This window comes from Podarcis melisellensis, assembly GCF_964234715.1.
Source record: "Podarcis melisellensis genome assembly, chromosome: 14".
Classification (NCBI taxonomy): domain Eukaryota; kingdom Metazoa; phylum Chordata; class Lepidosauria; order Squamata; family Lacertidae; genus Podarcis; species Podarcis melisellensis.
Window position 1 is genome coordinate 20742055 of NC_138546.1, and position 13984 is coordinate 20756038.

General features: G+C 43.1%; 1 protein-coding gene across 33 annotated transcripts in view; it reads left to right on the forward strand.

Moving 5' to 3' along the window:
• The window catches only part of RBFOX1 (RNA binding fox-1 homolog 1), a 1444762-nt gene that overhangs the window by 1408706 nt on the left and 22072 nt on the right, over positions 1–13984 (forward strand). For 7 of the 33 annotated variants that reach the window (XM_081887400.1, XM_081887398.1, XM_081887426.1 and 4 more), the window contains one exon: positions 11546–11598. The exons of the other annotated variants lie outside the window; for them this stretch is intronic. In XM_081887400.1, coding sequence (XP_081743526.1) covers positions 11546–11598 — 53 coding nt within the window. The remainder of the gene's footprint in view (positions 1–11545; positions 11599–13984) is intronic. 33 annotated transcript variants of the gene reach the window in all.

Below are 13984 nucleotides of genomic sequence, written 5' to 3' on the forward strand. Positions count from 1 at the left end.
TGCCAGTCAAATTTATAATAGCAGTAGAATTAACGTTGGCCTGTATGGATTTCTATAGAAAGTGACATAGAAAAATGCATTATATTAAGGAAAATTGCTTTGCGTCCTGATGACCAAATAAAGAGATGGACATGCAGGCTGGGGTTGAATGGGGCCACTTTTATTCAGTGAGCACAAGATGATCAGCAGAGGGGGATAGCTATGAACTACAATTTTAGGCAAGCAAACACCTTTGCCTGTGGAAAACAGAGGCAAAGCTATACAGCCTACCCCCTTTCCCAGGCCACAACTTGGAGGTGAGAAGGGAAGTGTTGCTGCATCACTCACACACACAACAGGACCCCATAGCTCCAAATGGATGATTCAGCGTGGTCTCAAAGGTGGCCCCTTTACCACCCCTAAGTCTCAGAGTTTAAAGAGTGACCCTCAGGGCCAGCCAGTCACCTTAAGAGATGCCTAAAGGGTGCCACCAGGCTAAAAGAATCACTGAGCCAGATTAGCCTACTGAACAACATGGCAGACCATATAGCACCCCTAGTCCCACTATTCAGTGTAAAGTAGGTGAAAAATCAATCCATATTCCAAAATGTGGATAGGGAAAAATTCCTACTTGGCCCTCTAGCAGTGACCAGCATGCCAGACTGGGGGACAGGGAGGGAGGGTGCCGGAGAAGAGACAGGTGGCCACCCTTTAAATAGGGCTCTAAAACATACCCTCCCCTGCCTCACAGCACTTTCAAATATGCCAATAGATGCCCTGCTGGTTGCAGGTGGGTGAACAAGGGACTTTACATGTTCATTTGTTCCCCTGAGGAAAATAAATCTCCTACCCCATGCATACATGAAAATAAATGAGGGAACTATTTTAGTGTGGAGACTAGGCCAGGTTCAGATTCCTCCTTGGTGATGAAGCTCCCTGAACCAGTTGGTATCTCTCAGCCTAACCTACCTCACAGGGGTGACATGATGGAAGGATGATGTCATGCCATGTTGGGGTCTTTGGAAGAAGTGTGTCATAAACATGATAAGTGAACAAACAGACTCAAATATGCCAGAGCTACAAAAGAGGAACCACAAAATGAGTGCAAGTGGGAGCAGGCCAGGTGATATAATTGATGAGACTCACAGTAACTCAAGCACATGTAATATACACACATGTTCCTACAGTTGAAGGGTGGGATGAAAATAATGAATATAGCCTTAAATAAGTAAACAAATGCACTGCATTGCATATATACCATTGCAGCCTTCTCCACTCTGGAACAGCCCCCGCCAGCATGGCCAGTGGTCAGGAACGATAGGACTTGTAGTCCAACAACATCTGGAGAGCAACAGAACCATCCTTAGAGGAGAGCGCTCTCCTTCTGTTGCCAAAGCAGAGCAATACATGTCTAGCCCAAGTCCAGTTAGCAAATCCACAACACAGAAATCTTCAGCAGAAAGAAATTAAGCAATAACAAAGGGGGCGTTCCTGAGCAGATGCTCAGGGCTTTTTTCTCTCCAGGAGCAACTGCAGCCTCTTAAATCCTCCACACTCTTGGAATGAAGAAGCAGAACTTAGAGACCTCCCACACAGCTGAATGCTCCAGAACCCCACTCGCACTTTAGAAATTAAGCACTTACTCTGTTACCAGCAGCACAGAACACATCCTTCCACACAACGGTGGGTGGAGGATAAGGCTATCAGTGGTTACCAACAATGATGGCTATGCTCTATCTCCACAGTCAGAGGCAATAATGCACTGTGAAAGTTAGCCACTGTGAAAACAGGATGCTGGGCCACTGGCCCGATCCAGCAGGCTCTTCACAAACATGGAGTGAGTGTTTCAACTCCCCAACCAATTTCATTGCTATGCCATGTTTTCTTCAGCATTTTCCCATGGGCACATTTTCAGGGATTGCATGTCATTTGGTGGGGAGGAATGATAGGAGGAGGAATAGGTGTAACTGTTACAGAAGGCCACATTAGGACCACACCAAAATAACAGGTTTCTATGCACACACTTCCATCTAGCCAAGCAACAGCCACTGTCCCTACAGCCAAAAGATGTCTTAAAGATGTAGCTGGAGTAAAGGTTATATTTATATACATATAAGCAGTTGGAGGAACTGCCCACCAACACTAAATCAAATAACCGGATTAAAATAAGTATGGACAAGGGAAATGTTTCCCAACTCTGGTAGGGTAATATCCGTCCAGTCATTTGGGTATGTAATACAGCCACACACTGCAGCTTCCCTGCTAAGGATGGGATGAAACAACACTCTCCTTGCTAGGTGAGCCTTAGGTATGAACCTGGGAAATGCACTCTGCCATGTCAGGTCCAAAAGGGCAGTCTGCCAAACCCCACCAGGCATAATAATAACAACAACAACAGGCTAATCCCTGAAGGATGTCCTCAACCCAATAATACATCAGTTTATCTTCTATTATTCCCTCCCACTTACTTACCCACCTGTACAGAATGCCATAAATGGCTGGCAAACCCCACTACAACCAACTACAAATTAGTTCCAGCAGTGAGGAGTAAGCAAAAAGTAGAGGGACCATACAGCCAGTCAAGGGATTCTCCCCTGCAAAAATTCCTACCCAGACCCTTCAGCAGGTGACGGCTAGGTGCAGAAAGTAGGGGAAGTCAGAGGAGGAAGCAGCTTATCAGCCAGGCTTCCCACCCTTCTTAACTGCCCCTCATATGCTGTTGAGGGGCATGGGCTAGGGAAAGGGGTGTGTCATAAAGAGCAATCCTTAGTGGGCAAGCACATATTACATTACATTCAGGGCGTCTTTACCCAGGGGTGCAAGGGGTGTGGGGCACCTGGGTGACAAATTCTATCTACCTGTTACAAAATAATAAATAATTTTGATCAAGCTAGAAAATACATATATACCTTGGTATTACCGAAATGTATACCTACTGTTTCACTAAAGGACTTTTCGACTTCGTGTGCTCATTTACCAAAGACGCACACACCAGCATCAGACTCAATGATGGCACTTGTCATTCTCAATGGTGCCATGCACATGAAATTAACTAAATTTGGGGATCTTTGCACCCCAGCGGTGCATATGCTAAAGACAGCTCTGATTACATTACATGCATCCAATGAAGTCAACTACAGACCACAAACTCTTGAGCTGTCACACATTTGTTAGTTTTAAGGGTGTCACAAGACTTCTTTGTTTACTCTGCAACAGACACAGCTACATCTCATAAATCTCAGTCTCTATTTTGTAAAACCTGCAACACAGGGTACTTGTTTAGGACATATCAGGAAAGGTGCTGGTTCTGTCTCTACATGGCAAATGCAGCACAGCTGCTCATAGAGCTTTGATCTTAGTGACTGGGAACGTAGAGATAAAGTAAACAACAGAAAGCTAGCCTCCTTTCCCCAGCCATATATGTAAAACCCAAGTTGCAAATAACTGTGGCACTATTTAATAGCCTTGATATTGAGATGAAGGATTTGGAAAAGAGAGACTAGGAAGGTCTTTTTAAAAAAAGAAAAAGAAATACACTGAAGCAGTTCTCCATCAATTATTGCAGATAATCCTACTAAGCCAGACACTAATGCAACTGGAATTTGCAGTAATAAAGAAATGGAATGTTTCAGGCGACAAAACATAAGTTAATTCAACAGAATTACTCACAGGGAATGTACATCATGCATTATTCTTATAGACCCAGAATGGCTATCAAGAAGGGGATGCCAAATCAGCATTTGCATAAAACAGACACTGTTTCTTGCATTCAGATTTGGTAAAAAAAATAAATGAGAGAGTTAGTCCTGCAAGCCTAAATACTTTATGGAAGGCAAAGTTGGGAAAAGGTTGATATATATTTTCTGCATTACACTTTATCACACTTTATGTTTGTAAACACACACACACACAGAGAGAGAGCGAGAGAGAGAGAGCTATAGAGCTATTTCCTATATATATTCAGGCAGTTGTTAAAGTTATGTTGCCAGGATTTTGAATACTTGTTATCTTGGGTGTACAGCCAACAGCAGGATTGTTTGCATGTCCACATGTCCTATAGACGTGAACTTTTGACATCCCTACATAGCACTCTTTGTGATGAATGCTCAGCAGCGTGTTATCAGGTGGCTGTAGACACCACAACCATCCTGTATACACAAGATAAGATATTCTATAAGACAAGTATTGAAAAGCAGGAGAGAACACCTAGCATGAAGAGCAGGTATATCTTCTGAAGTGGCAGAGAGCATTCAGTTTCCCCCTCCATCTATATATGTACCAAGCAATTTACTTATTTATTTAAGGCCTGTGCAATAAAATATCCATGCAAAGAAGGGGAAACTGAATCTATACATTACATACACGTGCACAGTGGTGGCCGATACCCAATGGGACTGGTGGGGTGGAAGTCTGGGAGCCCAAACAGTAGGTGGCACCAGAGCCAATGACAGGCAGAGACAACTAATTCTAGATCTGTCCCCATCTTCCTCCTCCCTGATGCATTCTACAAGGGGAAACAGTGAGGCAGAGGAAGAGGAAGTTATCAGGCAGTGCCACCCCTTGGACTGCTTGCAAGTTGGAAGGCAGGTGGGGGCTGGCTGAAGGCAGGTTGAAGTTGGTGGGGCAATGCCCCATTTGCCTTATTGGACCGTTCATACCTCCAGACCATTCTCTAGGTCAAAAGCAAAGATGGGGATGTTGCAGGCCTTCAACTCCCATCAGCCCCAGCTAGCTTGAAAATAGAGATTATAGGACTTGTAGTCCAGCCATATTCAGAAGGTCACATCAGTATGATAAATTAGCATTAATAACAGCCAGCCAGGTGTGTACTTACAAAAGACAGCATATTTCCCATGTATGTCAACCCACCAGGAGCAGGATGCACTTCTTGACTGGGTAAAGGTAAAGGGACCCCTGACCATTAGGTCCAGTCGTCACCGACTCTGGGGTTGCAGTGCTCATCTTGCTTTATTGGCTGAGGGAGCCGGCATACAGCTTCCAGGTCATGTGGCCAGCATGACTAAGCCGCTTCTGGCAAACCAGAGCAGCACACAGAAACGCCGTTTACCTTCCCACCAGAGTGGTACCTATTTCTCTACTTGCACTTTGACGTGCTTTCGAACTGCTAGGTTGGCAGGATCAGGGACCGAGCAACGAGAGCTCACCCCATCGCGGGGATTCGAACCGCCGACCTTCTGATCGGCAAGTCCTAGGCTCTGTGGTTTAACCCACAGCGCCACCAGCGTCCCAGACACCTGTGTAGGACTCCACAAAAAAAAAGGTGTTGATGTCTTTTCAGGTATGTGGAAAGGCATAATACATGTCCTTGGTGTTAAGCCTTTGACTTGTTGGGATACAGGCTATGCAGGATTGGCCTACCGGGTTGTAGGTTTTGTTTTTTTGGCCCTAGGGCCATATTGCCTTCTGGGCACCACATGCCAGTGGTGAGTGGGACCAGAGACCAAAGTAGGTGGAGCAACATATGCAATTTGTACAGTAGGCTTATTTATACATACTCACACACCCCTCTGTATCCTCAACCCAGAGGGGGATCAAGGCATTCAAGGACACATTCCAACCAGGAAAATACTTTCAATGGGGATGTGAAGCAGGGCTGGTGACAGAGGCAGATTTAGGAAAGTGCAACCAGTTCAGTTTCACTGGGCACAGACCCTCAGGGGCATCGCAACTATTATGTAGAATGGAAGGCAAGAAGTGGGGACACCAAGGTCTGCCACTGCTGGTGAGGACCTGTGGAGAGTTTCTAGGGCTAGGTGGAGAGGATTGGAGGATTCCATTTAGTCCCTAGGCCTGTGGTGCCTTTACCTGTTATTTAAATAATTTTTACCTTGCTCTGCAGCCACAAAAAGCTCCCAGAGCAACTTTCAGATCACTTACAAGCACGACAGTTTCTGTCTTCAGGTTTAAGTCAACACACAAAATGATGGGGGGAACAAGACATAAACAAACTTGGGTATATGTCCATAGTTAAAACGTGTTAGGGCTGTGATTTCACTGAGATGTATGTTTTTTTCACACCAGGTCATTTTTTGTTTTGTTACAACCTGCTCATCAGGTTTTAGCTTGGTTTTAGTCATTGGTAAGAGGTCTGGTTCCAGGAGTTGTGTGGGGCCTATCGGGCCTTCGGTACTTGACCAGCACCTTTTTCTTTTTGCAAACTATTTTAACCCAGTACTTAGATCTATGGGTTGTTGTTTCTAAAGGCCTTTAGTTATTCTGAAGTTGCAATGTGAACTTCAATGATATTTTTATGCATTCATTTTTCCTTTTTTAAAAGAAACAAATCAAAGCACAGAGCCAGTTTCGGCTTGCTCTAGGGATGGATGCATCTTCCCATATCCACCCCTTGTCCTTTTTTGTGGTGTTCATTTATTTTTAAATGAATCCTAAGAAGTCCCATCAGGTCTGCTGAAATGAAATATATATATTTAGGAATTGGTCCAAGGACTGTCTTTTTTTATTTAATCATTTTACAACTGCTTGGAGCAGGTAGTAACTACCATGTCATTGGAATGCCACCAGGGACATTGTACAGAAAAAAAGATGACTGCCCTTGTAGGTACATGGTGGTAGCAGCCATCTTTTCTCTGGTACAATAGTTAGCTAATTTGGACTACAGGCCATAAACATCTGATATAGTAGAGGGCTATTGAAGCAAGCCCATCAGAGAAACAACACAATATACATGCTTGCTGATTGTACTAAGAAAAAGAAGAATATGAGACAATCCATGATCATAAGCAACTTTATAATATGGACAAATTTGACTTAGAACTCATCCTCCCTTTAACAATTGTGTCCTAGTTTTGATGGCCAAAGTGAGGGACATGGTCATAGTTCCTGTAACCTTGGGGTTAGGATCTGCCATTAAACTTGACACACAAAATTCAACTTGAGTTTCCCAAGTGTAAAGAGACTACTAGGGAGATAATTTGGGGTCTGATATCCCAATGAAAATTACAATATAGAAGAACATCAGCTAATGTTCCAATTGACCTTTCTCTCTACCATTCCCCAGGAAGGGACAACAGGTTATGATGTGTGGTTTGTGCTGGGAACATTTTAGAAGAGATTTTTACCACATTGACACAGTGAAATTACTGGCTGCTCTAAGAAGCTGTAAAATGTTTTTGTTTTGTTTTAAAAAGGGAAAAAGGAAGTTCTTAGTGGATCAGGTCGTAAGTGGGCCAGTTGTGTTGTTAGACCAATATGTGTATTGGTATGTAGATTCTGCTGACTAAAACCCACACCTGTGCTCCTAAATCTGGAGCAAATCAGAATCCTCTCACAAGCTTAGTGCATGCAGCCCTCTCTCTTCCTTGAGGACCCACACCTACAAATAGGCTTCTTATGAGCTGCTGCCCTCACCACTTGTTCACCCTTCCAAGTTATATAGAAGGTGGACATACACCAGTGGAATTTAGTGGTTCATCTGTGGCTCTACCTATGCTGGAAAGGACTGAGATCTCAACAGAATTCATTGCGACTCTGTCCTGATTTCAGTAGTTGCCATGAGACTATCTACTTCTGTGGAGATACACAAAAGCTTCCTGTGCCAATGTGGATCAGATTGGTCTAATGGGCAGGCCAACCAAGGCCCATTGTGTTGCAGATATCTCCAGAACTTCCAGGATTCCTTCTGGAACATAATGCACTCTAGATAGATAGAGTCGAGTAGCACCTTCAAGACCAACTAAGTTTGTTCTTTGTTTAAGCTTTCGTGTGCATGCACACTTCTTCAGATACACAGATATCTGATACCAAGATACCAAGAACAAACTTAGTTGGTCTCTAAGGTGATACTGGACAATTTTTTAATTTTTAAAAAATATTTATTTCGACTGCGTCAGACCAACACAGCTACCTACCTGAATCTAGAATAGATTTGACAGCAGAACTAGCACTTCTAGAGCTTGCACTTGTTTTCCACATAGGGTTCTGGGCAGTCTTCTGTGATGCATATGTCAGTTTGGGGTGGGGCCAGAGGCAAAGTGGGTAGAGTAGCATAGGCAATTTTTTACCTTTCTACAGGAGGCTAGTTTCTACATACACTTGCCTACCCCTCTCTATCCTGCATCCAGGCAAGGAAGAGACTATCAGGGCTCAATGACATATTCCAGCCATACAAAAATATTTCAGGTGTGAAGAAGGGCCGGCGAAAGTTGTGGCCTGGAGAGAGTTCCAAGGGCCAGATGAGAGGCCTGGGGGGCTGCATCTGGGGCCTGGGCCTGAGGTTCCCCATCCCAGTTCCAGAAGATGGTCCCCTTCCAGAAGGTGCATTCTAAAAGAGGGAGATGGAGTGAACATTCAGTGAAAAGCCATCACTTTTAAAGTAGTATAATAGTGCTGTAAAGATAAACTGTGGATGTGGCTTAACACAGTTACATCTCTAGAAATGGGTTTTATATATATCTTTGGCTGTGTCTTTTGTAAAGCCTACGATACAGCAGGCAACAGAGGATCAAGACAGAGAAAGTCCAGTTAGAAGTTGTCATTTAAATAGGAATAACAGGACCTTGGATAGCTCCAAGTGAGCCTGGTTTACTGTCATTCCTTCTCATGTAACTGTAGGAAGATGTTATCCCAGAAGGGAGCTAAATGGAACTAAAGCCTTTTGTAAGCTGACAAGACCTACAACAAACATTTTCGGGATGGAAACAGAATGATTCTGTCCATCTCAACCATACAGAATAACACATTTGATAATCCAAAGCACAATACTACATGCTATAAGACAAGACAGTTTGAGGGAGTTCTCCATCACTTTTCCAGATTATTGCTTGCTGTGCAATATTTCCCACACGCCTTGTCAAGTACAAAACAGCTGCTTGGGCATGTGTGATAAAGTGTCTCTATGACTACTTTGACACATGGCCAGCTATAACAAGTTTGGGATTTGCCACTCGCCAAAAGCTTTCTTGCATGTTTATCAGCCCAGAACAAAATGCCAGGGATCCTTGGATACCTGGATTTGATTTCCACCTTATATAAATTTTACACCAATCAATCAAATTCTTAAATAATGTGTGTTGACTGTGATCAACAAGTACTTAGATACACTCTAAATGGACCCAACAATATGGGGAGTGGGATAGAAATTTTATGGCACTAAGGTAAACATATGCCAACATACGACTCATATGGCGTCCTGTTCCTTGGGTCCTTGAGGCTCAAGGAAGAAGTAAGCAGCATCCAGAGAAGTAACGTTATAATAGGAAAGGGCAGATCAAATGGGTAATGTCCAGTCAAAGTCAGAAAAATCAGGACATGGCAGGCAAAGGAAGATCAATGCAGGGAAAGTCCAGTTAGAAGCTGTGCAAGTGAGCCCATCTGAAGGCTGCTCTCTCTCACTGAAGTAACAGTAGGAAGATGTTGTCCCAGCAGGGAGCTAAAGAAAACTGAAGCTTTATGTAGGCTAACAAGACCTGCACTGTGGTTGACTCCACCTCTCTAGAGGAGCTGTCTGTCTTATCAAAAGGCCTTCACCTGATTTTGCAGTCTTTGACTTCTGTGAGGCTGAGGTGGGGTGGGGAGGTACTGCAAAGGACTCATATTCTACGGATAGTGGTAGGCCTTTGCCCTCTGGCTGGAAGGGATATTGACAGTTCACAACCATCCAAGTCCTCTTTAATGCACTGCAAGGTCCCAGGGTCATGCCAAGCAGTTTTCTGGTTCCAGTTTTCAATCCATCAGTTCATTAAGCTGAAGTACTTGGATTCATGTGACCATGAGAGGTTGCTTACAAGTATAGCTCCTGTTCAATTCACACATGATAAACCCTGCCACTTTGCAAATTTCATCACGCATGCTGCCTCTGATAACGTTAAATAAATAAATAAATAAGCACAAGCTTCAACCCAGCTTGTACCTGTCAACAGTTAACATGCCATCCTCTTACTGTTGTCCAAAATCATCCATAGCTTAAATAGCATTTATTCCTATTGTGCTGTCATTGCACTTGCACTCAGTACTCAGGCCAGGCAATAATACAATGTGTTAAAGTGCATTGGTGCTGTGTGGCATGAATTGTGGTCCCAAACTTGCCCATGCATGCCTGTACTACACAGAGCCTGATACAGTGTATGCAAACATGGACTGGTCTTGGCATAGCATGGTCAACTGCCATCTCTTTCCTGTTCCATAGTAATAATTTGGGTATATTCCAGTCCTTTTCCCACAGCACACAAAGCCCTAAGTTGCAGTCCATGATCAGAGCAATCCCACCAATTTTAATAAGATTGGGGGCAACTGGCTTGGGGGGGTGGCATTACAATTAGCTGAAAAAGAATTGGAGTACTTTGGCTTAACTGGATTGAGGATATCTGTGACAGACACTTACCAACCACCCAGGTAGCATCTCACCTGCCTTTTTCTTTAATTGCTTTTATGGAGCATGAGACCGGCTTCTATGTTGCAGTGGGTTTAGGACCAATCTTATGTGTGGTTACTGGCACTGTGGTGTCTCCTTAGCGCTGTGGCTGAGCAACCGCTGTTCATTCCAATGGTGCTTGCACAGTATCCCTAGGCTGTCGTGCATGGTGTGTTGAGTGTGCCCTTGATTTACGCACTTTACTTCTGCTAGCCTTCCAATGGAATGATTGCATGAGTAAATGAGGCATGATGGTTTGAGCCAGATTATGGATATGTGGTCTTCCCTTTTTATTATTATTTTCATTATTTCCTTATTCAAAGCAGTTAAAATGTTCTTAGCTCTGTCCCCTTCTTTGCAACACACTTTAAGAAAGTAGATCAAAAGATCTGGGCAGGCGAAGGTTTGGGGTCACTTAGTATTCTGTTGTGACTAATTTATATCAGTGCTGAAATGATGTATTGCACATGATGGGAACTTCTGGCCCTCCAGATGTTGATGAACTACAACTCCCATCCCTGGCCATTGATTATGCTTTTAGGACTGATAATAGCTGTAGTTTCACAACATCTGGAGGGCCAAAGATTCACTACATCTGGTGTAGTGGCTTAGAATCATGTATTATGTCATAAATGTTTTTGGTGGGTGGGATACTGAAACCATTATTTTCATACTGACATTGGAGCTGTGTGGTATGAATTGTGGTCCAAAATGTCCCAGGTTTTTACTTTCAGTGCTGGCTTTTGCTGTTAGTTTTACTAGATTATCCCACCCCACCCCAATAAGAACAACAATAAGAAGGAAGAAAAGGGTGCTATAGCCAACATCATTTGCCTTAATTTAGTTTATACATTACTATAAATGTAGCTCCATTTACAAAAGGGAAAGTGTGAAGTATAATTCAGCATGAGCACTTTTGCAATGCTAAAACTGACATCCCCAATGCCCTAGTCTTGTGTCAGCGCCACCATTATGCCATTGAAAGGGACCTAGCATGTCAATCTTGTGACCCTTAGAAACTCTCAAGTAACAGGAAATGCCAACACTCCTCCTCTCTGCATTCATTAAAATTAAGCACCTCCCCCCCCTTAACCCATCTGTAAACATAAAGTCAATCGGCAGCTAGGAGCTTTCCCAGTCAGCAAGCAGTATTGTGAATTTTATCTTCTCTTGCAGAAATCAATTCGTCTTCGTTGCAACAGATGAAATTTCTTGTAACACCTCTGCAGGTAACAATCATTGATACTTCTTGATGCATCCATCCGAGTCTCAATATCCTTTTACACATGACACAGTTAATCACTAGAGAAAGCCAAGTAAAGCCCATAAGATAAATCTTTGGAATAGCTTCCCTCAGTCACAGCGCAAAGCCTCTAGGCTCTGGCGTAGGAAACACATTAGGTTATTCTGCTGACGTTTGATGTTTTGTTTCACGATTACATGATCTAGGAAAGTAATAGTTATTCTGAAGTTTCTTTTTTAAAAAAACAGCTGTGCAAGGTGGAGAAAAAGTAAGATCCCAAGTTGGAAACACAATTAAAGGCCCTGGGTCTAATCCTAGAAAAAACACACACACCCATTGCAGCCAACTGGACTTCAGTTAGGCAAACCTGGTTGCACATGTTTGTACTGGTGGGATTCCCACTGACTGCCAAACCCAACTGGTATAGTAACCATTGAACCTGGAGCTTCACCAAAAATTCATCAAGGCTACCATCCATGTGAGTCTTTCTGCCAATGTGTTTCTACCACACCCAAGTGAATCCCAGGCCCTTCAGAGGTGCCTCACTTTCATGTTACATCATAAACACACCTTTGGGACTAACCTTGAAGAATAAAATTTTAAATGAAGCTGAACTGGCCACAACAACACTAGTTGTGTCCCACTAGGTTGTTTTTCTGTGAGACAACTAACTTTTACTTGATTTAGTTCAAATTGTCATTGGGGATACCCATACTCTGTGAAGGTTTTCTTTCCTTCCTTATTTTCTCTTCCTATTTCTCACCTTTGTTTTTAAATCTACTTTAACTCTCTCCACTGCTTCTCTCTAACCAAGATTGGTTGGGAGCAGCAGCACATAAAAACTAGCTGCAGTTTCTTTTAAAGCCACTTAAGCTATTTTTAAGCTACTTTTAAAAAAACTAAGGAGAGATTTCAAAGCAGCTTGGGGATTCCATTGATCTTGGGGTTTAGCTACTTTAATGGTTCCAGAACACCTACAGAGAATCTGGAAGAACATGCATTGTGTACCTGTCCCCTTCAACAGCACCCACAGGGTGTGTATGGACATGGACAGTTTGGCAGAACCAGACTTCTTCCACACTTTGAAAACCCAGTGATATTTTGTAGCCAGGTGAGCAGTTCCCCTTTCCCCAGATCCAAATACTGGGAGGGGTTTGGATTTGAACTATACTATAATGAAAAGCCTAAGTGCTCCTTCTCCCCCTTGCTAAACTCCTGACTATGATTGCCTTCCACTATTTGAGGTTTTTTGTGGGGGGTTTGGGGGGGGGGAGAATTGTGCTGCTTGGAAAGGGAAGGGTTAAAGTGATAGAGTCAGTTGCTGGAGCAGAGCAGAGAGATAAAACGCGGAATAGATAATAGTTAGAGCAATACAAGCCATATCTGTCCACCCCCACCCAAATCTACTGAACAGATGCACAATAGGCTATCTTCATCTGTCTGCTCCATTGTGTAAAAAAGAGAGAGAGAGTTGGCATTAATTTCATAAAATTATGAAGTTAAAAAAAAGCAGGACCTGAACAGTGAAAACAAAGGAGACGAGAACAGAGTGCTTTGTGCATGATGCCATGCAGATGCTCTATAAAAACAAAAACATTGTAAACACACAGTTTTGCTTTCTGAAGCTGCTCAAAACCCTGCTTGCATCACACCCCCCCCCCAAAGTAAAACCATGGAATAATATGGTAGAGTTTACTGGGGTCCTGCAATACTTCCACTATAGTCATTTACTATGAAATGGCCATTGTTCATTATCATGATGCAGGAGCACATTCCAGCTCAGACAGTGGAACATCCCTAATCAAGCCTAGAACAACTAAGTATGTATTTACTGTACACATTAACAGTGCAATCCTAGACATGCATATCCATGCATAGTTCAATGGAACTTACTCCTAGATAATTGATGGAGCTATCTGGCCTCCCACTTTCTCAAACAGAACAAATGTTTGTTCTTTTTATACAGTAGCTTTAAAAATGCTGTTGAGGATCCCTATCCAAAACACACTATCCAAGTTTGAACTACTGTTTTAAGTCAGGTGGGGGGGGGCGATGTCAACCTGGTGCCCTCCAGGTGTTGTTGGACTCCAAGCAACACCAACCTAGCCAATGGTGAAGGATTCCAGCAGCATCTGCAGGGTCACAAGTGACCCCACCCCTCTTGTATGTGCTTCTACTATATTATGATTAACGCTCAGTTAATTCAATACTGAATTTCAATACTGAATTACTACAGGGAAGGGGATTGCAATGTTTCTTTGGGGCTTCCTAAACAGGACTGTTCAAAAGTAGATCATATTACTTCTGTCCTCATGAGAAGAAGCAATTGATAGGAAAGGGAAGGGCCACAGCTGAGTGGTAGAGCAACTGTT